The 21995-nt window shown below is 39.5% G+C and overlaps 1 protein-coding gene across 1 annotated transcript in view; it reads right to left on the bottom strand.

The window, feature by feature from the left end:
• The window catches only part of ATP8B3 (ATPase phospholipid transporting 8B3), a 507825-nt gene that overhangs the window by 339738 nt on the left and 146092 nt on the right, over positions 1–21995 (bottom strand). Inside the window, 2 exon segments of the mRNA XM_053700104.1 lie at positions 16299–16360; positions 18097–18195. Of these exon segments, the coding sequence (XP_053556079.1) occupies positions 16299–16360; positions 18097–18195 (161 nt within the window).

The raw sequence follows: 21995 nt of genomic DNA, 5'->3' as shown, positions 1-21995 counted from the left end.
GGAATTCGAGGGACGCCATCTTGGATGACGTCCCTTAAAGGAACCGTCATTCGGCTAGTAGGCGTCGGGAGAAGAGGATGTTCCGTGTCGGAGGTCTGCAAGATGGATCCGGAAGAAAGAAGATTGAAGATGGACCTCTTCAGCTCCCGCTTGGATGAAGACTTCATCCGGATCATGGACCTCTTCAGCTCCCGCTTGGATGAAGACTTCAGACGGATCATGGACCTCTTCAGCCCCCGCTTGGGCTTGGATCAGGACATCGGAGGAGCTCTTCAGGACGGATCGGTGAACCTGGTAGGGTGAAGACAAGGTAGGAAGATCTTCAGGGGCTTAGTGTTAGGTTTATTTAAGGGGGGTTTGGGTTAGATTAGGGGTATGTGGGTGGTGGGTTGTAATGTTGGGGGGGGTATTGTATATTTTTTTTTACAGGCAAAAGAGCTGAATTTCTTGGGGCATGCCCCGCAAAGGGCCCTGTTCAGGGCTGGTAAGGTAAAAGAGCTTTGAAATGTAGTAATTTAGAATAGGGTAGGGCATTTTGTTATTTTGGGGGTCTTTGTTATTTTATTAGGGGGCTTAGAGTAGGTGTAATTAGTTTAAAATTGTTGTAATATTTTTCTTATGTTTGTAAATATTTTTTTATTTTTTGTAACTTAGTTCTTTTTTATTTTTTGTACTTTAGTTAGTTTATTTCATTGTAGTTATTTGTAGGAATTGTATTTAATTTATTTATTGATAGTGTAGTGTTAGGTTTAATTGTAGGTATTTTATTTAATTAATTTAATGATAGTATAGTGTTAGGTTTAATTGTAACTTAGGTTAGGATTTATTTTACAGGTAATTTTGTTATTATTTTAACTAGGTAACTATTAAATAGTTCTTAACTATTTAATAGCTATTGTACCTGGTTAAAATAATTACAAAGTTGTCTGTAAAATAAATATTAATCCTAAAATAGCTACAATGTAATTATAATTTATATTGTAGCTATATTAGGATTTATTTTACATGTAAGTATTTAGCTTTAAATAGGAATAATTTATTTAATAAGAGTTAATTAATTTCGTTAGATTAAAATTATATTTAACTTAGGGGGGTGTTAGTGTTAGGGTTAGACTTAGCTTTAGGGGTTAATACATTTATTATAGTAGCGGTGAGCTCCGGTCGGCAGATTAGGGGTTAATGTTTGAAGTTAGGTGTCGGCGATGTTAGGGAGGGCAGATTAGGGGTTAATACTATTTATTATAGGGTTAGTGATGCGGATTAGGGGTTAATAACTTTATTATAGTAGCGCTCAGGTCCGCTCGGCAGATTAGGGGTTAATAAGTGTAGGCAGGTGGAGGCGACGTTGAGGGGGGCAGATTAGGGGTTAATAAATATAATATAGGGGTCGGCGGTGTTAGGGGCAGCAGATTAGGGGTACATAAGGATAATGTAAGTAGCGGCGGTTTACGGAGCGGCAGATTAGGGGTTAAAAATAATATGCAGGGGTCAGCGATAGCGGGGGCGGCAGATTAGGGGTTAATAAGTGTAAGGCTAGGGGTGTTTAGACTCGGGGTACATGTTAGGGTGTTAGGTGCAGACGTAGGAAGTGTTTCCCCATAGCAAACAATGGGGCTGCGTTAGGAGCTGAACGCGGCTTTTTTGCAGGTGTTAGTTTTTTTTCCAGCTCAAACAGCCCCATTGTTTCCTATGGGGGAATCGTGCACGAGCATGTTTTTGAGGCTGGCCGCTTGCGTAAGCAACTCTGGTATCGAGAGTTGAAGCTGCGTTAAAAATGCTCTACGCTCCTTTTTTGGAGCCTAACGCAGCCTTTTTGTGGACTCTCAATACCAGAGTTATTTTTATGGTGCGGCCAGAAAAAAGCCGGCGTTAGCTACGCGGGTCGTTACCGACAAAACTCCAAATCTAGCTGTTAGATAGCTACAATATAATTAATAATTACATTGTAGCTATGTTAGGGTTAATATTTATTTTACAGGTAAATTGTTAATTATTTTAACTAGGTATAATAGCTATTAAATAGTTATTAACTATTTAATATCTACCTAGTTAAAATAATTACCCAATTACCTGTAAAATAAATCCTAACCTAAGTTACAAATACACCTACACAATCAATAAATTAAATAAACTACAAATATCTATCTAAAAATACAATTAAATTAACTAAACTAAATTACAAAAAAAAACAAACACTAAATTACAAAAAATAAAAAAAAGATTACAAGATTTTTAAGCTAATTACACCTATTCTAAGCCCCCTAATAAAATAATAAAGCCCCCCCAAAATAAAAAAAATTCCCTGCCCTATTCTAAATTAAAAAAAGTTCAAAGCTCTTTACCTTACCAGCCCTTAAAAGGGCCTTTTGTGGGGCATGCCCCAAAGAATTCAGCTCTTTTGCATTTAAAAACATATACAATACCCCCCCCCCCATTACAACCCACCACCCACATACCCCTATTCTAAACCCACCCAAATCCCCCTTAAAAAAGCCTAACACTACCCCCCTGAAGATCTCCCTACCTTGTCTTCACCACACCGGGCCGAAATCCTCATCCGATCCGGGCGATGTCTTGCTCCAAGCGGCAAAGAAGAATTCTTCCTCCGGCGATGTCTTCCTCCAAGCGGAAAAGAAGAATTCTTCCTCCCGGCGACGTCTTCCTCCAAGCGGCAGCAAAGTCTTCTTCCTTCCGGCAGCATCTTCCATGAAGCGGCATCTTCAATCTTCTTTCTTCGCTCCGCCACCGCGGAGCATCCATCCCGGCCGACGACTGAACGACGAATGAGGTACCTTTAAATGACGTCATCCAAGATGGCGTCCGCCGAATTCCGATTGGCTGATAGGATTCTATCAGCCAATCGGAATTAAGTTAGAAAAATCTGATTGGCTGATTGAATCAGCCAATCAGATTCAAGTTCAATCCGATTGGCTGAACCAATCAGCCAATCAGATTTTTCTACCTTAATTCCGATTGGCTGATAGAATCCTATCAGCCAATCGGAATTCGACGGACGCCATCTTGGATGACGTCATTTAAAGGAACCTCATTCGTCGGGAAGTCGTCGTGCCGGAAGGATGCTCCGCGGCGGAGGAGCGAAGTAAGAAGATTGAAGATGCCGATTTGCTTGAAGACGTCGCCAATGGAAGAAGACTCTCTGCCGCTTGCTTCAAGACATTGCCCGGATGGAAGAAGACTTCACTGCCGCTTTCTGGAACACATCGCCCGGATCGGATCAGGAGTTCTGCCCGGCGGGGTGAATACAAGGTAGGGAGATCTTCAGGGGGGGTAGTGTTAGGTTTATTTAAGGGGGGTTTGGGTTAGATTAGGGGTATGTGGGTGGTGGGTTGTAATGTTGGGGGGTGGTATTGTGTTTTTTTTTGCAAGCAAAAGAGCAGTTTTCTTTGGGGCATGCCCCCACAAAAGGCCCTTTTAAGGGCTGGTAAGGTAAAAGAGCTTTGAACTTGTTTTAATTTAGAATAGGGTAGGGAATTTTTTTATTTTGGGGGGCTTTATTATTTTATTAGGGGGCTTAGAATAGGTGTAATTAGCTTAAAAATCTTGTAATCTTTTTTTTATTTTTTGTAATATAGTGTTTGTTTTTTTTGTAATTTAGTTTAGTTTATTTAATTGAATTTTTAGATAGATATTTGTAGTTTATTTAATTTATTGATAGTGTAGGTGTATTTGTAACTTAGGTTAGGATTTATTTTACAGGTAATTGGGTAATTATTTTAACTAGGTAGCTATTAAATAGTTAATAACTATTTAATAGCTATTATACCTAGTTAAAATAATTAACAATTTACCTGTAAAATAAATATAAACCCTAACATAGCTATAATGTAATTATTAATTACATTGTAGCTATCTTAGGGTTTATTTTATAGGTAAGTATTTAGATTTAAATAGGAATATTTTAATTAATAATATTAATATTAGATTTATTTTAATAAGAGTTTAGTTAGGATGTTAGAGTTAGATAGGGTTATTATACTTAATATATATATAATATAATAACGATATTAACTATATTAACCCTAATATAATTAGGGTTAATATAGTTAATATATATAATATAATAACTATATTAACCCTAATATAATTAGGGTTAATATAGTTAATATAGCTGGCGGCGGTGTAGGGGGATTAGATTAGGGGTTAATACATTTATTATAGGTGGCCGCGGTGTAGGGGGATGTAGATTGTAGGCAAAAGAGCAGTTTACTTTATGACAAAGCCCCGCCAAAAGCCCTTTTAAGGGCTGGCAAAAGAGCTGTTACTTTGGGGCAATGCCACGCAAAAAGCCCTTTTCAGGGCTATTTGTAGGGTTAGACTTAGGTTTAGTGGTAGGGATAGTTTAGTATTTTAGGGGTTAAATAATTTAATATAGATGGCGGCGGGGTAGGGGGATTAGATTAGGGGTTAATAATTTTAAAATAGAGGCGGGGTAGGGGCTCACTTTAGGGGGTAGGTAAGGTAGATGGCGGCGGTGTTAGGGGCTCACTTTAGGGGGTTATAGATTTAATATAGCTGGCGGCGGTTTAGGGGTTAATAACTTTATTAGGTAGCAGCGGTTTAGGGGTTAATACATATTTTATTGTTAGGATAGTGAGGGGGGATAGCGGATAGAGGGTTAGACGTGTCGGGCTATGTTAGGGAGGCGTGTTAGACAGTGCGGGTGATTTAGACTTTAGTCAGGTTTTGTAGGCGCCGGCAGTTTCTAACGTGCCGCAAGTCACTGGCGACGCCAGAAATTTGTACTTGCGCAGATTTCTGGACATCGTTGTTTTGTCAGACTTACGGCACGTTAACATGGGATAGCTCGAGTTGCGAGCTGAAACTGCGGGCGACGCGGGTTCCCTCGCTTGCGCCGCAGACTGTGATCTATATCGGATCGCGCCCATGATTTTTTTTTTGGAGTTGACTGTCTCTTTAAGCCATTACCACTGGCAAATACCATCATGCCCTTATAATCTATGAACTGTAGCCTAAAATGTTACTATAGGATTAAGCCAAGTCTAAATTGTTCCATTATTTTGCCCATTCAGAAGTCTCCCAATTACATAGGTTTTATTCATTAGCTTTTTTTTATTAAGCCAAATAATATGAAAATGTATGTTTTTGGACACAAGAAACCTAGAAACTGCAATAGGAATTACAATGTTTGAAATTTCTGAGCCAGAAGAAACTGGCATCAAAAAAGGATGCAAAATGCATGTTACAAAGTATGTGTCATTGAGACAAACATAAACTATAACTTATTAAAATATTATGTATTAAAACCAATTATGCTTCAACAGCCTGGAGAAGGAAAAAGTAGCCTGGTACCAACAATTAAAGAGAGTTGCCACCTCAGCCATGTTTTCCTGGACACTTATGAGTTACACATGCTGCAGGGTGTGCAGGGAGGAACATGACTAATGCTGTCCAGGATCACTATTTTTTTTGCTGTCCAGCAGCACAATGCATGTTTCCCTCAGGACACCCTGCAGCATGTGTAACTCAAGTGTCCAGGAAAACATGGCCGAGGTGGCAACCCTAGTAGCGGTTCCCACCTGCTACCGCCCCGTGCACGCACCTGCCCCAGCCCCCTGTGCATGCCCCGGTTAACCCGCCCCCCTCTGCATCATTGAAGCCATCGATGACCGGCCACCTGCCTCCCACGTCGGCTCCCACCCACCAATGATTGCGGCCATCAATGTCTGGTGCAGAGAGGGCCACAGTGGGGCTCTCTCTGCACCAGAGGGCTAAAAAAGGTTATTGCAGGATGCCTCAATATCGAGGCATCACTGCAATAACCGGAAAGTGGCTGGAAGCAATCAGGATCGCTTCCGCTGCTTTCCAGACCGACGACGTACAGGGTACGTCCTCTGTCATTAAGGGTATTTTTCTGGAGAACATACCCTGCACGTCGTTGGTTGTTAAGGGGTTAAACAACTTTCCCATTTGCTTAGTTCCCTTAAGGGGACAGTCTAGTCAAAATTAAACTTTCATGATTCAGATAGGGCATGTAATTTTAAACAACTTTCCAATTTACTTTGAACATCACATTTGCTTTGTTTTCTTTGTATTCTTAGATGAAAGTTAAACCTAGGTAGGCTCATAAACTTGAAGGCCGCCTCTTATCTGAATGCATTTTACATTTGTTCACAGCTAGAGGTTGTTAGTTCATGTGTGCCCTATAGATATCATTGTGTTCACGCCCGGGGAGTTACTTAAATCGAGGGCACTGATTGGCTAAAATGCAAGTCTGTCAAAAGGACTGAAATAAGGGGGCAGTCTGCAGAGGCTTATATACAAGGTAATCACAGGTAAAAAGTATATTAATATAACTGTTGGTTATGCAAAACTGGGGAATGGGTAATAAAAGGGATTTTCTATATTTTTAAACAATAAAAATTCTGGAGTAGACTGTCCCTTTAATATCCTTTGTTATGTAGGCTAAGGAGCTGGGAGCTAGCTGCTGATTGGTGCCTGCACATATATGCCTCTTATCATTGGTTTACCAATGTGTTTAGTTATCTCCCAGTAGTGCATTGCTGCTCCTTCAATAAAAAGATACCAAGAGAATGAAGAAAAAATGATGATAGAAATATACTGAAAAGTTATTTTAAATTGTATGTTCTACCTAAATCATGAAATATTTTTTTTGGGTTTCATGTCCCTTTAAGTTGTCCTGGATAAAGAAGAGCAGATTTTTCTTGTGTACCCACATGAAATTTCTAAAATTTAGTTAAATGTAAAACCTCAGGGATTTTCTAGCTTTTTTTGCATTACAAAGAGAACTTAAAGAGACAGCAAAAACACCTTGAGATTTTTCTTATAAAACTGTTAGTTATTCACAATGAAACAACCTTGCAATATACTTTCATAATTTATTTTGTCTTCTTTTCCTGTAATTCAGCTCTAAAAATTGAGCATTTTCTTATCCTCAAAACTTGATCCGCACCCTGCTGACGTCTTAAGGCTAACCCTGCTACATATATTTCCTTTATTGGCTTTAACTGACAAACAACTGCAAAACAAGGACTGTGGCTAGTCTTGTCTGCAGAGTAAAGTCCAAATAAGGCAAATGGAAGGTGGAGCTTGGCTATTAAAAACAAATGCAATAAAAAGTGTGTTAATTTGTTTTAAAAACAAATATATAGATTTGGCTGATATGTTATTCTATAGCAACACAGCAAAAATGAACTTGTATTATTATTATTATCATTATCAGGTATTTGCAGAATGCCAACAAATTCTGCAGAGCTGTAAACATAAGCAGTATACAAGATACCATTTATAGAGATCAAATGGGTAGAGGGTCCTGCCGAGAGATGCACTGTTGTAGCCAGCTCTCATGAAGGTGATCTACAAACAGCTGGGCTCATAGGCTTACATGCTAAGGGGATAAAGGGGATAGCAATGGAGTTAGGGAGGTTAGTGTAGGTTGTATGCATCCCTGAATAGTAGAGTCTTTAGGGATGTCTTGAAGCTTTCAAAACTAGGGGAGATTCTTGTGGAGTGAGGCAGGAAGTTCCATAAGATGGGAGCCAGTCTGGAGAAGTCCTGTAAACGGGAGTGTGATGAGGTGACAAAAGAGGAGGAGAGTAGGAGATCATGAGCAGAGTGAAGGGGGCGGGAGGGAGAATATCTGGAGACAAGGTCTGAGATATAGGGGGAGCAGTGCAGTTGTGGGCTTTGTATGTCAGAGTGAGAATTTTATGTTTAATCATGGAGGCAAGAGGAAGCCAGTGAAGGGATTGGCAGAGAGGTGCAGCAGATGAAGAGTGACGTGTAAGGAAGATGAGCCTGGCAGAGACATTCATTTTAGATTTCAAAGGAGCTAGGTGGCAGTTGGGGAGACCAGAGAGGATCGAGTTGCAGTAGTCGAGGCAGGAATAGATTAGTGGATTAAAATCTTAGTTGTGTCTTGTGTAAGGAAATGTCTAATTTTAGAGATGCTTTTAAGGTGGAAGCGGCAGGCTTTAGCCAAGAACTGAATGTGAGGAGGGAAAGAAAGATCTGAGTGAAGTGTGACCCCAAGACATTGGGCATGTGGGGTAGGGGTAATGAAGTTATCAACAGTTAGAGAAATGGGGGGTGGAGGTTTTGGAAGAAGGGGGGAAATAAGGAGCTCAGTTTTGGAGAGATTTAGCTTGAGGTAGTGAGAGGACATCCAAGATGAAATTTGAGAAAGACAGTTAGTGACACGGGTTAGCACGGAAGGAGATAGGTCTGGTGCAGAGAAGTAGATTTGGGTGTCGTCGGCATACAAATGATATTGAAACCTGTGGGACTTTATTAAGGAACCTAATGATGACGTGTAGATTGAGATGGGAAGGGGACAGAACCTTGCGGTATCCCAACAGAAAGTACTAACAAGGCAGAGGATGCCCCAGAGAAGGCTACACTAAAGGTATGGTTAGACATATATGAAGAGAACCACGAGAGAGCTGTGTTGCAAATGCCAAAGGATTGGAGGGCTTGGAGCAAAAGAGGGTGGTCAACAGTATCAAAGGCTGCAGACAGATCAAGGAGGATAAGCAGAGAGAAGTGGCCTTTGGATTTTGCTGTAAGTAGGTAGTTTGTAACCTTAACAATTGGTGTCTCGGTGGAGTGACGGGGGCAGAATCCAGATTGCAGTGGGTCAAGGAGGGAGTTTAATGTAGGAAATGGGATAGACATGCATATACTAGCTTTTCAAGAAGCTTGTAATAAATTACATAGAATTACCAACAATTGTAGTGTTTTCTACTTCCCCTTTAATTCCCCAACAGACCACATCAACCTGCCTATAAAACCCTCTTCCATCTGCAACCAATTGCTTGGTAATCTGTATTGTGTTTACATTCAAGCTCAGTTTGTATCTTACGCTAATTTTGCTCAAAATCCTTTTGCTGCTTGTCTGCAAAATTCAACCAACCATACTTTCCTGTGAAAGCTAAATATAACAGATTGGACTCTATTTTCTCTGTTGTCTATACTACCTTGTTCAGTATTTGCAACTCTCCATGTTCAGCTCCGTAGCTGTTTGCCTTTATATGGACCTACGCGGCTCTGTGACGCCACCGCCACCTCCTCCTCAGCACTACTCTGTTTAATCACTATCTGAACGCTGTAGTTTTTTGCTTCGGTAAACGCCTCCCTAATATTCAAGCATGTATATTTATCTGGTATCAGAACCCCACTCGAATCTTAAATACATGGGGGAATTACCTCCAAACAATTGTGTTGTCAAGATCATAACAGGGGTAGATTAAATTGCTCAGAGAGACATAAATTGCAACTAAGATTCTCTTGCTTTTTATTTGTCCACTTGTATCCATTTGTTCTATTTATGATACACATTTCAGCAAAGCTACACATCTTATATTCATGATATTTTCATATATTATAAATCAAGTAAATCTGAATCAATTAACCCCTAAAAGATCTGCAGTTGTGATTCTACATACTTTTCCATAACAGATATTTGCAAACAAATATTTGCTAAACAAAGTATTCTGACAAAGCTTTGAGGCAAGAGGAAGTAGGTTAATAGGGCGGTAGTTGGATGGGAGGTTGGATCGAGAGAAGTTTTTTTGAGATTAGGTGTGACCAGTGCATGTTTAAGAGATGAGGGAAATATACCAGTGCTGAGGGAGAGGTTGGAGATGTGTGTGAGTATAGGTGTAAGGGTAGAAGAGAGGGAGGGGAGTGCTGTGAGGGGATGGGGTCGAGAGGACAGGTAGTGAGGTGAGAGGACAGTATAAGGGCAGAAACGTCTTCCTCTGTGTAACAGGGGCAAAAGAGCTACATTTATGGCTATGTGGGTTTTGGATGATTGTGAGCTTTTGAGGGGGTGGGAGACCGGTAGTATGTTGAGAGCTGATTTAATTTCTGATGGAATCAATTTTGTTATTGAAGTATCTGGCAAAATCTTGAGCTGAGAGAGAAGTTGTAATAGGAGGTGGGGGTGGGCACAGAAGAGTATTGAACGTGGAGAACAGACTTCTCGGGTTTGAAGAAAGAGTAGAGATAAAATTAGAAAAGTAATGTTGCTTATGTAGATTAAGGGCAGAATAGTAAGAGTTCAAGATGAACTTGTAGTGAAGAAAGTCAGCTGAACACCGATATTTTCTCCAGTGTTGCTCAGCAGTATGGGAGCATCTGCATATGTACAGTGTCAGAGGAGTATGCAAGGGCTGAGGATGAGTGTAAGATTTCAAAGCTATGGTAGGTGGGGCCAGATTATCAAGGACCGATGTAAGGGTGGAGTTATAGGGCCTATTTATAAAAGCGTCAACCAAAAATACGCTGGAATTCCGCATTGTAATTGTTGCGAGATTGATCCGACCTAGTTATCAAAGCGTCAAGATTGGCAACTGTTGAAATTTGTGACGTAACATACAATCCCACGATCTCAATCAGACGCAGATCAATGCTTACGTCATTACAGATGTTCCGAATACACATTCAACTCTATTTGACACTTTTTCCTATTTATCAAACATTTAACAGGTACGCTCGCGGCTATTCCGACACACCGTACCTAGTTTTCAATCCACCACCCTTGAGGCCGCAGATGCCATAGAAATCAATGGGAGTCTGAAAGCAACAAAAGCTTATGTTCGATGCTGCAAGACAATGAAATATACCCCATAGATTTCTACACCTAACACCCTAACATAAACCCTGAGTCTTAAAACCCCTAATCTGTCGCCCCCGACATTGCCGACACAAATAAAATGTATTAACCCCTATCCTACCGCTCCCCGACATCGCCGCCACTAATATAAATATTAACTCTTATTCCGCCGCTCCCCGACACCGCAGCCACAAAATAAACTTATTAACCCCTAAACCTCTGGCATCCCACATTACCACCACTAACTTAACCTATTAACCCCTAAACCGTCAGCCCCCCACATCGCCAAAAACTAAATTAAGCTATTAACCCCTAAACCTAACAACCGCTTAACTTTAAATTAAAATTACAAGATCCCTGTCTTAATATAAATTAAAACTTACCTGTAGAATCAAAATAAACAAATTTTAAACTATAAATTAACCTACCCTAACTATTATATATATATATATATATATATATATATATATAAAGATAGCAGCTCTTTTACCTGTAAAAAAAATACAAACACCCCCCAACAGTAAAACCCACCACCCAACCCCCCCAAATAAAAACCTAAGATACCCATTGCCCTGAAAAAGGCATTTGGATGGGCATTGCCCTTAAAAGGGCATTTAGCTCTTATACAAGCCCAAACCCTAATCTAAAATAAAAACCCACCCAAAAAATTTAAAATAATCCTTACACTAACCCCCAAAGATCCACTTACAGTTCTGAAGTCCCGACATCCAGGCAAAGAAGTCTTCATTCAGGCGGCGATGTCAGGAAGTTGCGGAATAGAGGTTAATATTTATAATAGTGGCGGCGATATCGAGAGCGGCAGATTAGGGGTTAATAGGTTTATTATAGTGGCGGCAATGCAGGAGGGCGGCGGTTTAAGGGTTAATAGGTAGTTTATGGGTGTTAGTCTACTTTGTAGCAGTTTAGTTGGTATAAATAAAGTTGGGAAAAACCTGAATAACAGCATCATCGATGACTATTAGTTAACAACAGTCCGATGCTCGTGTTTTTGATGGCTTTTTTTTATAAATATTGAGATCGTATTCAGATCCGTGACCGCGATGTTTGGTGATGTTAGGCAAGCGTATTGACACCCGCAAATGCAACATAGTTGACGCTTTGATAAATATCCCCCAATGTGGCAGATAGATTCGTCAGGGCCAGAAAAGGAGGGGATGGAAGAGAGGAGAGGTTCGAGAGAGCTAGCGAGCTGTTGCTGATCTAATGACTTGATGCTTCTGTGAAGTTTGGTGTGAGGGGTAGAAGGAGGGAGAGTTGTAGGGAGAGATGTGATGTTACAAGTGAGGAGATGATGGTGAGAAAGAGGAAAAGGGGAGTTTGTGGTGTTTGAGATAGTGCATTGATAGCTGAAAGGGAGTGACTATCTTTGTGAGTGGGAGAGTCAGTCCATTATGACAGGCCGAAAGAGGAAGTGAGTTGCAGAAGTTGTCTAGCAGAGGAGGCAGTGGGATTGACAACAGGGAGGTTGAAGTCTCAAAGAATGAGGGCAGGGGTATCTGAGGAAAGGAAATAAGGTAGTCAGGCAGCAAAGTGATCTAGAAATAGAGTTGAAGAGCCAGGGGGCGGTATATGACTGCAACACGTATAGAGATGGGAGAGAATAAGCGAATCATGTGCGTTTCGAATGAAGAAAATGTGAGGGAAGAAAAGGGTTGTATTTGTTGAAAGGTGCAACGAGAGGAAAGTAAAATACCAACACAACCTCCTTGTCTATTGTCAGACCTAGGAGTGTGGCTGAGACCCCCATGTGCAGCAGAGGAAGCAGTGGAGAGAGCCAGGTTTCTGTGAGAGCCAGAAGATTGAGAGAGTGGGAGATAAAGAGGTCATGGATAGAAGTGAGCTTGTTGCAAACAGAGCGAGAGTTCCAGAGTGAATAAGGGAAGGGGGTGGTGGCTTAAGATGCAAGAGGAATAAGATTAAGGTTACCAGAGTTCTGTTTTTGAAGTCTATTGAAAGCCACACATAGGTGTGCAAGGCTAGGAAGTTGTGGGGACCAGAATTAGGGGAGATGTCACCAGCAGCTATTATGAGCAAGAGGGAGAGTAACATAAGATGAGATGCAGATTTGCTGTAATGAGACTGTTTTGGGGCTGAGGTGCAAGGGGGAGAGAGAGTCTTTAGGAATGTGCGAAGTTCATGAATACAAAAGTAAGGTGAGGTTAAGAGAGATGGGCTAATTACCTGTGCAGGTGGTGAAGGGGAATGAGTATTTGAATAAAGTAGTTAAAGAGACAAAAGACAGCAAAAAGGAATATGAAGATATTGAGCATTATTACAAACTAAGCAAACGTTAGCTAAAACACAGTATTACAACACAACTTGCCTTGTCCCTTGTTTAATTCTTGTATAATTATTTTGCCCAAATCTTAGTGCCTCACTTATAAATGTTCACTTACTGTAAATGATGTGAACAGATGTTACAATACTGCTATCTGAACTTACAATTCTAACCCCTGCCATGTTACCCCATAGCAGTGTTAAATTTATAGGACAGAGGTAAGCTGATTCCAATAAATTAGTTAGTGACATGATCAAAGACGGTTAAAAGGCCAATTGGGAAAATTTGATTCAGGGTGAGATAAGTTAAAAATAGAATTTGGAGGAGGCTGGGGTTATACCATTAGTGAACTTATAAATGTAGGAATTATCACAAGTATTGACAAAGTTTGAGCATCACATAGCTAAAGACAAGATATCAACAAAGCAAATACATAACATTTCACAGACTACAGACACATACCAAAAGAGAGACTTAGACAGAGTACAACTGCCACAGAAAGCAGTGAATTTGGCAGGAGGTGAAGCAGGACCCAACTCACATACCAACAAGGTGTTTACTGTCCACTTAAACTAAAGTGTTTTTTTAACCTTTTAACCATGGAATAAAATGAAATGTTTCCCAACCTGTGCCTGTATTCACCTATATCACAGGAGCCCTCCTTTTTTTCCCCATGCAGAGAATGCAGTGAATTATGGGATTGGTTGTGTGCCACATTACATTATATTCATGCTAAAGGTAAGAATTCAAAATAACTGTGCCACATAAAAAATATACCCTCTTAGATGCAACAAGGAGAAACTGTTGCTAATCTCAGATTAATTAAAGGGACTTAACAAATATTAAATACAGTAGAATTACATAATTTACAAGTGCATTATAAAAAGACAAAATAATACTTACTCTGATTTTCAAATAAGCAGTAGAAATTAACTGACAAATTAACCCCCCCCCATTTGCCAGCCTCCTGTATCATGTGACATCCAATAGCCTATGAACTTTTGCACATGCTCAGTGTGAACTGTTGCCTCAGAAAGTGTGCATATAAAAAGACTGGGCACAATATGATAATAAAGTAAATTGAAAAGTCTCTTTAAACAGCATGCTCTGTCTGAATAATGAAAATTTAATTTAGATTTTTAGTCTCCCTTTAAACACTGAGGGCTAGATTGTGAGATGAGCGCTAACAGTTGCACACAAGCAATATTGGGTTTATTGTGGCTGTTTGCATATGTCGGAAGTAGAGAGTGTATTACAAGTTGAAAGTAAATGTGATCGCTTCAGCGCAACTTAATTTAACGCGCGTCAGGTTTAGCGTGACTTCAGAGCTCTGGTTAACTGTTACGTTTGAATAAAAAGTTGCACAGAATACATAAAAAAATACTTTTAAAAGAACAGTTACACTTATAATAACACCATCTAATACAAATTGTAAAAAAAAATTGCATAACAAAGTTATAAGGGCTCAAATATATGAGGTCTCAGTTGTTATAAAAAAAAGGACTGTAAAGGGTTTTAACATAGAGATACATACATGTACATATCTAAATATGTATATGTATGTATATATTTATGTATTAATATGTGTATATATGTATTTACAGACAAATACATATGTACACACATAGACATAAATAAATATATGTATATACTGTATATGTATATATATATATATATATATATATATATATATATATATATATATATATATACGTTGATTGGAGTAACCGTGTTAGTCCAGAGATTTAGATATCAAAATTAGAAGAGTATTGCATTGAGCAATGATACTTTTTTTTTTTTAATAGATTTTTATTGATAAATAAAGTGCAAAAACCATATAACAACATATTCATCACATGACATTTTTAGCAGCGGCAATACACACTGTTCATAAAAAGGGAAGTTACATGTAAGGCAAATTGGTGTACCTGATAAGAAGAACATAGTCAACATTTAACCGTTTTGCTAGTATATATTCACAGAATGCAATTGCTATACATTGGTTGTCCTGATGGAGTAGTTAGAATTTTTGTGTTTTAAAAGTTGTACGGCAATATATGCCATACCTAGTAAACCTGACAGTTTAGGATAGCTAGGTTGAGAGTATATGTAGGATGCATAAATAGACATGATATTGTTGGATTCGCTCACCTATATCTCTTTAGGGAGGGAAGGGGAATGGGAGTGGGAAGGGAAGACATCGGGGATAGGGCGGAAATAGTGTAGTGAGAGAAGCGCCTCAGTGCGGTCATAGCGAGGCGCTTCTTCTGGGCCAGGGAGGGGTTACGGCAAGAGGTAGGACACCAGTGAACAAGAACGAGGGCAGTTATGGAGGTGGCCCAGATTAGGCTAAAGGTGTCTGACTGATTCCTCGTCCGGAAGACGTAATCCTCCATAGATTTAATGTACTGCAGGTGGTCGACCACTGCCTGCCATCTTGGGGGTTGCTGCTTTTTCCAGTTTCTGGCTATAAGCATTTTGACCGAGGTCAACAGATAGATTAGCAAGTGTTTCTTATGCTTTGGGAGGTCTTTTACCCCTATATGTAGGAGGGCTAGACCCGGAGTATCAGGGGCCGGGAGCTCTAGGGCCGAACAGACCACACAGATTTTAGACCAAAGCGGTCGGAGTCTGTCACATGACCACCACATATGGAGTGGGGTGCCCATCTCTCCGCACTCTCTCCAGCATAGAGGTGAGTGTCCAGGATACAGAGTACGAAGTTTAGTCGGCACTAAGTGCCATCTGGTAATAATCTTAAAGTAGAGCTCATACAGTGTAACGCACTGTATGAGCTCTACTTTTGAGCTCTACTTTTGAGCGCTGATTTAGTCATCTGTATCGCCTTAGTCCAGTCAGTGGTCTTATAGACATGTCTCAATTCCAATGATACTTTTTTTTATTGGACTAACTATACATTTATAAGTTGACAAGCTTTCGGAAGAGTTCCTTCCTTTATCAAGTCTGAAGTATTGCTCCAGATTTGATAAAGGAAGGAACTCTTCCGAAAGCTTGTCAACTTATAAATGTATAGTTAGTCCAATAAAAAAAAGTATCATTGCTCAATGCAATACTCTTGTTATTTTGATATATATATAAATATATACATATATGCGATCATGTTCCACTTGTAATCTGGCACTTTATAAGCATAGTATCAATGTTATTCCCCACCTCACTATAGTTATGGTTGCCACCATTTTTAAATTGGTCTTTCATTACATTCCAGTGCTGGCGTGTTTGCAACTGTACAGCAACACTCCATCAGATACCTGCATTGTAGCCTAGGTTCCATAATGGTAGCACCCATGATTAGAGGGAGGGGCATGACATGTATTTAGTGTCCCTTTAAGCACAATTTTATAACACTCATAACACACTCACCTTTTATCTTTAAGGATATCACATGGCCTATTGTTTATGGCCTTGTCACTTCTGTGTCGTGCCTGAAATAGTTTAAATGAAATGTGCTCAGTTAAAATTAAACATATAGTGGTATGAATTCCTATCCCACTGCAATAATCTGTTCCATTTTTAATGTTATAGGCTAGGAACTCCAGATTTTGATGACCAGTTTAAGTAATAAAACTATTTCTTACTGACATTAGCAGTGCCATCTCCAGGAATAATTATTTGGAGGGCCCATTTCAAAGACCCAACAGAATGGACATGTTAGGGCGTTCCATGGACATGGTCAGGAGGTCCATGGGCCAAGTCTGGACAAAGCTATGAGAAGCCTGAGCAAAGAGGTAGTGGGAAACAGTTGGAGGGCACATGAGAGAGCTAGCCATTATTTGGGGGGCTAGCACCCTCCTGGTGATACCACTGGTCCTTAGCTGTGGTCAACAATTAAATGAAGAAGATACTAATTATAAAATACTGATTTATATAAATCAAAAATATAAAGATGCTGAAGATACTCAGTAGACATACCTGACACAACAACAGTCAACCACAGCTAAAGATTTGACCTTTGTTTACAATAGGCTAGTTGTGCCTGACTTTTTTTTTTTTTTGCTATGGGATACCCTTGGTGCACTTTTGAAATTCATAGAAAAGCCTTGATATATTTTTTTAAAAATTTATACTGATGACACAAAAAGGGCACATAGAAAGTAAAGTAATATGAACTAGAATGTATGTATAAGAAGGGGTTGAAATTTTCACTAGTCAACTAGTCCCAAAGTAAAAAGAAATTAAAGTGGACAAGTTAGAAATTTGACTTTTGTCTACTAATTAGTAGAGTAGTAGCATTTTCTTTCTTGACTAGTAGCTTATCTCCCCAACTGGCAAACTATTGTGATAATGTTTCTACCCTGAGTAAAAGCAACATTACACAATATGTATCACCAAAAAATATCTTCATAGATTATGCTCACATAAATATCCAAAGGCGAATTTGGGATCTTCTAAACCATAAATCACTTTGACAGTGTCTCTCTTTGACAATATCTACCCTACAGGATAAAGGACAATACTTCTAAAATCCTGGTAGCCAGGAAGGTTAGATTTTTTTTTTACATATATTTATATAAATATTGCATCTATGGCTCCTACAATGTATAACCTCCTTCTCAATATACTATGTATCTGCTAAGTGTAATATAAATTTATCAACCCCCAATAAAGATGTGGCTAATTTTTTCACTGCGTCTAGATGTATGTAACGCCAACTACCTAATGAAGCACAAATGGCTGCAACAACGTTGTTTACATTCTTCAAAAAGTTTTAAGAGATGGCGTTCCTTCTGCATGCACACAGCTACAAATATTGATTGTGTGAGATATACAATTTATATAAAACACTTTGCTGGGTTTAAATACCAAGTATGAAAAGGAAAGGTAATAAAATAGAGTGATTTATATTTTACTCTAGAACAATACTATTACTTTTGCTCTATATAGAATATCTTTAGAATGTAAGTTTACATATATTTAGTGTTTCTCATGTGTAGCCCTGCTGCACTATTGCTTTATATTAATCTGTGAATTTAACTTAATTCTGTCCTGAGATGGAGTAATGCAGTTGGAATTGGGATTTTTAAAGCAAAAGTTTAAATACATTTACCTTTACTGTGGGTCAGTTAATAAAACTAAAAACCTCAATAAACTTTTTTATAAAGAAAGCCAGTTCATTCCCAGAGTGCATTCTTGGAGAGTGTAGGTCCCTGATGTCACTTACAAAATCCTCCAGCAGGTCTCTGACTCCTCGTATCATCAGCAGACCAAGCAGGGGCAGCATGATAGCAAACCATGGCAATGTGGAGATAGCTGGGATGGTCTGGGGGAAAAAAAGGATATTTTTAAAGGGACATTATAGTCATTTTTAGACATGTGCATTCAGAGGTTTCGAATGTGAATGCGGAAAGGGGCAGCTGCTCACAGCATTTAGCTCTTTTTGGAGCTGGATGTTCTTCTGAAAGTGAAACACACTACGATCTGTGGAATACTAAATCTTAACGTGTTTCACTTTCAGAAGAAGAAATCTGTCTCTGAAAAGAGTTGACTATCACAAATGGCCACCTTCTTTTGCATTCAGATACATCCGAAAACTTCACATGTATTTGTCTAGTCATTTTCTATCACCCTATCGGCTAGATTACGAGTTGTGCGTTAGGCTTAAAAAGCAGCGTTAGCCGGTCCAACGCTGCTTTTTAATGCCCGCTGGTATTAGGAGTCTTGAAGTTACAGGCTCACTGCTCACTTTTTTGTCAAGACTTGGAAATACTGCAAATCCACTTACGTAAATTGTGTATCCTCTTTTTTCAATGGGACTTGCATAGCGCCGGTATTACGAGTCTGCCAAAAAGTGAGCGGTAGATCCTCTCCTGTCAAGACTGGTACCGCATTTTAAAGTCAGTAGTTAAGAGTTTACACTACAACGCCGTAGCATAAAACTATTAACTAAAGTGCTAAAAAGTACACTAACACCCATACACTACCTATTAACCCCTAAACCGAGGCCCTCCCGCATTGCAAACACTAAAAAAAAAATTTTAACCCCTAATCTGTGAACCGGACATAGCTGCCATTATAATAAATATATTAACCCCTAAACTGCCAGCCCTAACTTTGCCACCACCTACCTACATTTATTAACCCCTAATCTGCCACCCCCAACATCTCCGCCACTATACTAAAGTTATTAACCCCTAAACCTAAATCTAACCCTAAACCTAAATCCCCCTAATGTAAATATAATTAAAAGAAATTGAAATAAATATTCCTATCATTAACTAAATTATTCCTATTTAAAACTAAATATTTACCTATAAAATAAACCCTACGCTAGCTACAATATAACTAATAGTTACATTGTAGCTAGCTTAGGGTTTATTTTTATTTTACAGGTAAGTTTGTATTTATTTTAACTAGGTAGAATAGTTAGTAAATAGTTATTAACTATTTACTAACTACCTAGCTAAAATAAATACAAATTTACCTGTAAAATAAAACCTAACCTAAGTTACACTAACACCTAACACTACAATTAAATAAATTCCCTACATTAAAAACAATTAAATAGATTTAGCTAAAGTACAAAAAAAAAAAAAACACTAAATTTCAGAAAATAATAAACAAATTATAAGATTTTTAAACTAATTACACCTAATCTAATTCCCCTAACAAAATAAAAAAGCCCCCCCAAAATAAAAAAAGCCCTACCTTACACTAAATTACAAATAGCCCTTAAAAGGGCCTTTTGCGGGGCATTGCCCCAAAGTAATCAGCTCTTTACCTGTAAAAAAATTACAAATCCCCCCCAACAGTAAAGCCCACCACCCACACAACCAACCCTACTCTAAAACCCACCCAATACCCCCTTAAAAAAAACCTAACACTAACCCCTTGAAGATCACCTTACTGGGAGAAGACTTCATCCAACCGGGCCGAAGTCCTCAACGAAACTGAGAGAAGTCTTCATCCAGACGGCATCTTCTATCTTCATCCATCCGGCGCGGAGCGGGTCCATCTTCAAGACATCCAACACGGAGCATCCTCTTCCTTCCGACGGCTAACACTGAATGAAGGTTCCTTTAAATGACATCATCCAAGATGGCGTCCCTTCAATTCCGATTGGCTGATAGAATTCTATCAGCCAATCGTAATTAAGGTAAAAAAAATCCTATTGGCTGATGCAATCAGCCAATAGGATTGAAGTTCAATCCTATTGGCTGATCCAATCAGCCAATAGGATTGAGCTGACATTCTATTAGCTGTTCCAATTAGCCAATAGAATGCCAGCTCAATCCTATTGGCTGATTTAATCAGCCAATAGGATTGAACTTCAATCCCATTGACTGTTTGCATCAGCCAATAGGATTTTGTTCTACCTTAATTCCGATTGGCTAATAGAATTCTATCAGCCAATCGGAATTGAAGGGACGCCATCTTGGATGACGTCATTTAAAGGAAGCTTCATTCAGTGTTAGCCGTCCGAAGGAAGAGGATGCTCCGCGTCAGATGTCTTGAAGATGGACCCGCTCCGCGCTGGTGGATAAAGATAGAAGATGCCGTCTGGATGAAGACTTCTGCCCGTCTGGAGGACCACTTCTGCTGGCTTGGATGAAGACTTCCCCCGGCTTCGTTGAGGACTTCGGCCCGGTTGGATGAAGACTTCTCCCGGTAAGGTGATCTTCAAGGGGTTAGTGTTAGGTTTTTTTAAGGGGGTATTGGGTGGGTTTTAGAGTAGGGTTAGTTGTGTGGGTGGTGGGTTTTAATGTGGGGGGGGGGATTTGTAATTTTTGTTACAGGTAAAAGAGCTGATTACTTTGGGACAATGCCCCGCAAAAGTCCCTTTTAAGGGCTATTTGTAATTTAATGTAGGGTAGGGCTTTTTTATTTGGGGGGCTATTTTATTTTGTTAGGGGGATTAGATTAGGTGTAATTAGTTTAAAAATCTTGTAATTTGTTTATTATTTTCTTTAATTTAGTGGGGGGGTTTTGTACTTTAGCTAATTTTATTTAATTGTATTTAATTTAGGGAATTCATTTAATTATAGTGTAGTGTTAGGTGTAAATGTAACTTAGGTTAGGTTTTATTTTACAGGTACTTTTGTATTTATTTTAGCTAGGTAGCTAGTAAATAGTTAATAACTATTTAATAACTATTCTACTTAGTTAAAATAAATACAAACTTGGGGGCGTGTCCGAGCAGCGTATCAGATAGGACGCATTCACTGAGTGCTCTGAAAGATACCTCACTAATCCGCCGATTAAAGAGCATCTAACAGTCAAATCAAGTTAATAATTTAGCACATAATAGTCACAGAAGTAATAGTGGCTATATCACAAATCTTGATTCCTGTTTTAATGACATCAGGGCTACAGTTCGGCAGACCAAGACCTAAGGCGGCGGCCTACTAATAGATAACGACCCCCCCGGCTCCACCGGGTAAACAGTGCTGGCGGCAACTGCCTGCCTTACTGACTTTCTGAATATACAGCAAGGCTTCTACATCCATAAAGGAGAAAAATTCACAGTCATAGTACTAGCAACTACGCTTCCAGTTGACACCTAAAATGGCGGACATGGCGGGAGAGTACTTCATACAACACCCTGATCTTTGCCTAGAAAGGTTTGAATACCTAATGCAAAAGCTGATGGCCAAAACTCCCTATGACTACCTGATACAAAGGATGTTTCCAAATTCGACTAAACCAACAGATGTGGTGCACTCCGAGGGCACTACACCCGGGCTCCATTCAAAGACCCATCAGATATGGAGCGGTCCGCAAACAGCACAGAGACCCACCATGACACACCGCACAAAGAAAGCAAGCGGCCCTCAGCTTAAAAGATATGCCAAACAGATTACCCTTCAGAGAGGACTTTCATCGGGATAATCGGCCCCACGGTCGGCGGTAGGGAAGATGCTACAGTCCACGGCAGGGAAGAAACTGGATTCAGCTCAGAAGGAGCCATATCAATGAGGAAAGGAGAACTTTCTGACTTGCAGTGCACTGGCGGCTCAATGGAGGATGGTGGGGCGATCCTCTACATTTATTCCATCATACAAGCCACATTGTCGTCTACGCTCCACCATGACAGATGGGACTTATCCCTATGTGCTCAATGAT

This window comes from Bombina bombina, chromosome 2 (assembly GCF_027579735.1).
Source record: "Bombina bombina isolate aBomBom1 chromosome 2, aBomBom1.pri, whole genome shotgun sequence".
In the NCBI taxonomy this organism is placed as follows: domain Eukaryota; kingdom Metazoa; phylum Chordata; class Amphibia; order Anura; family Bombinatoridae; genus Bombina; species Bombina bombina.
The sequence above is the reverse complement of the archived record's forward strand: the minus strand, read 5'-3'. Positions and strand labels throughout refer to the sequence as shown.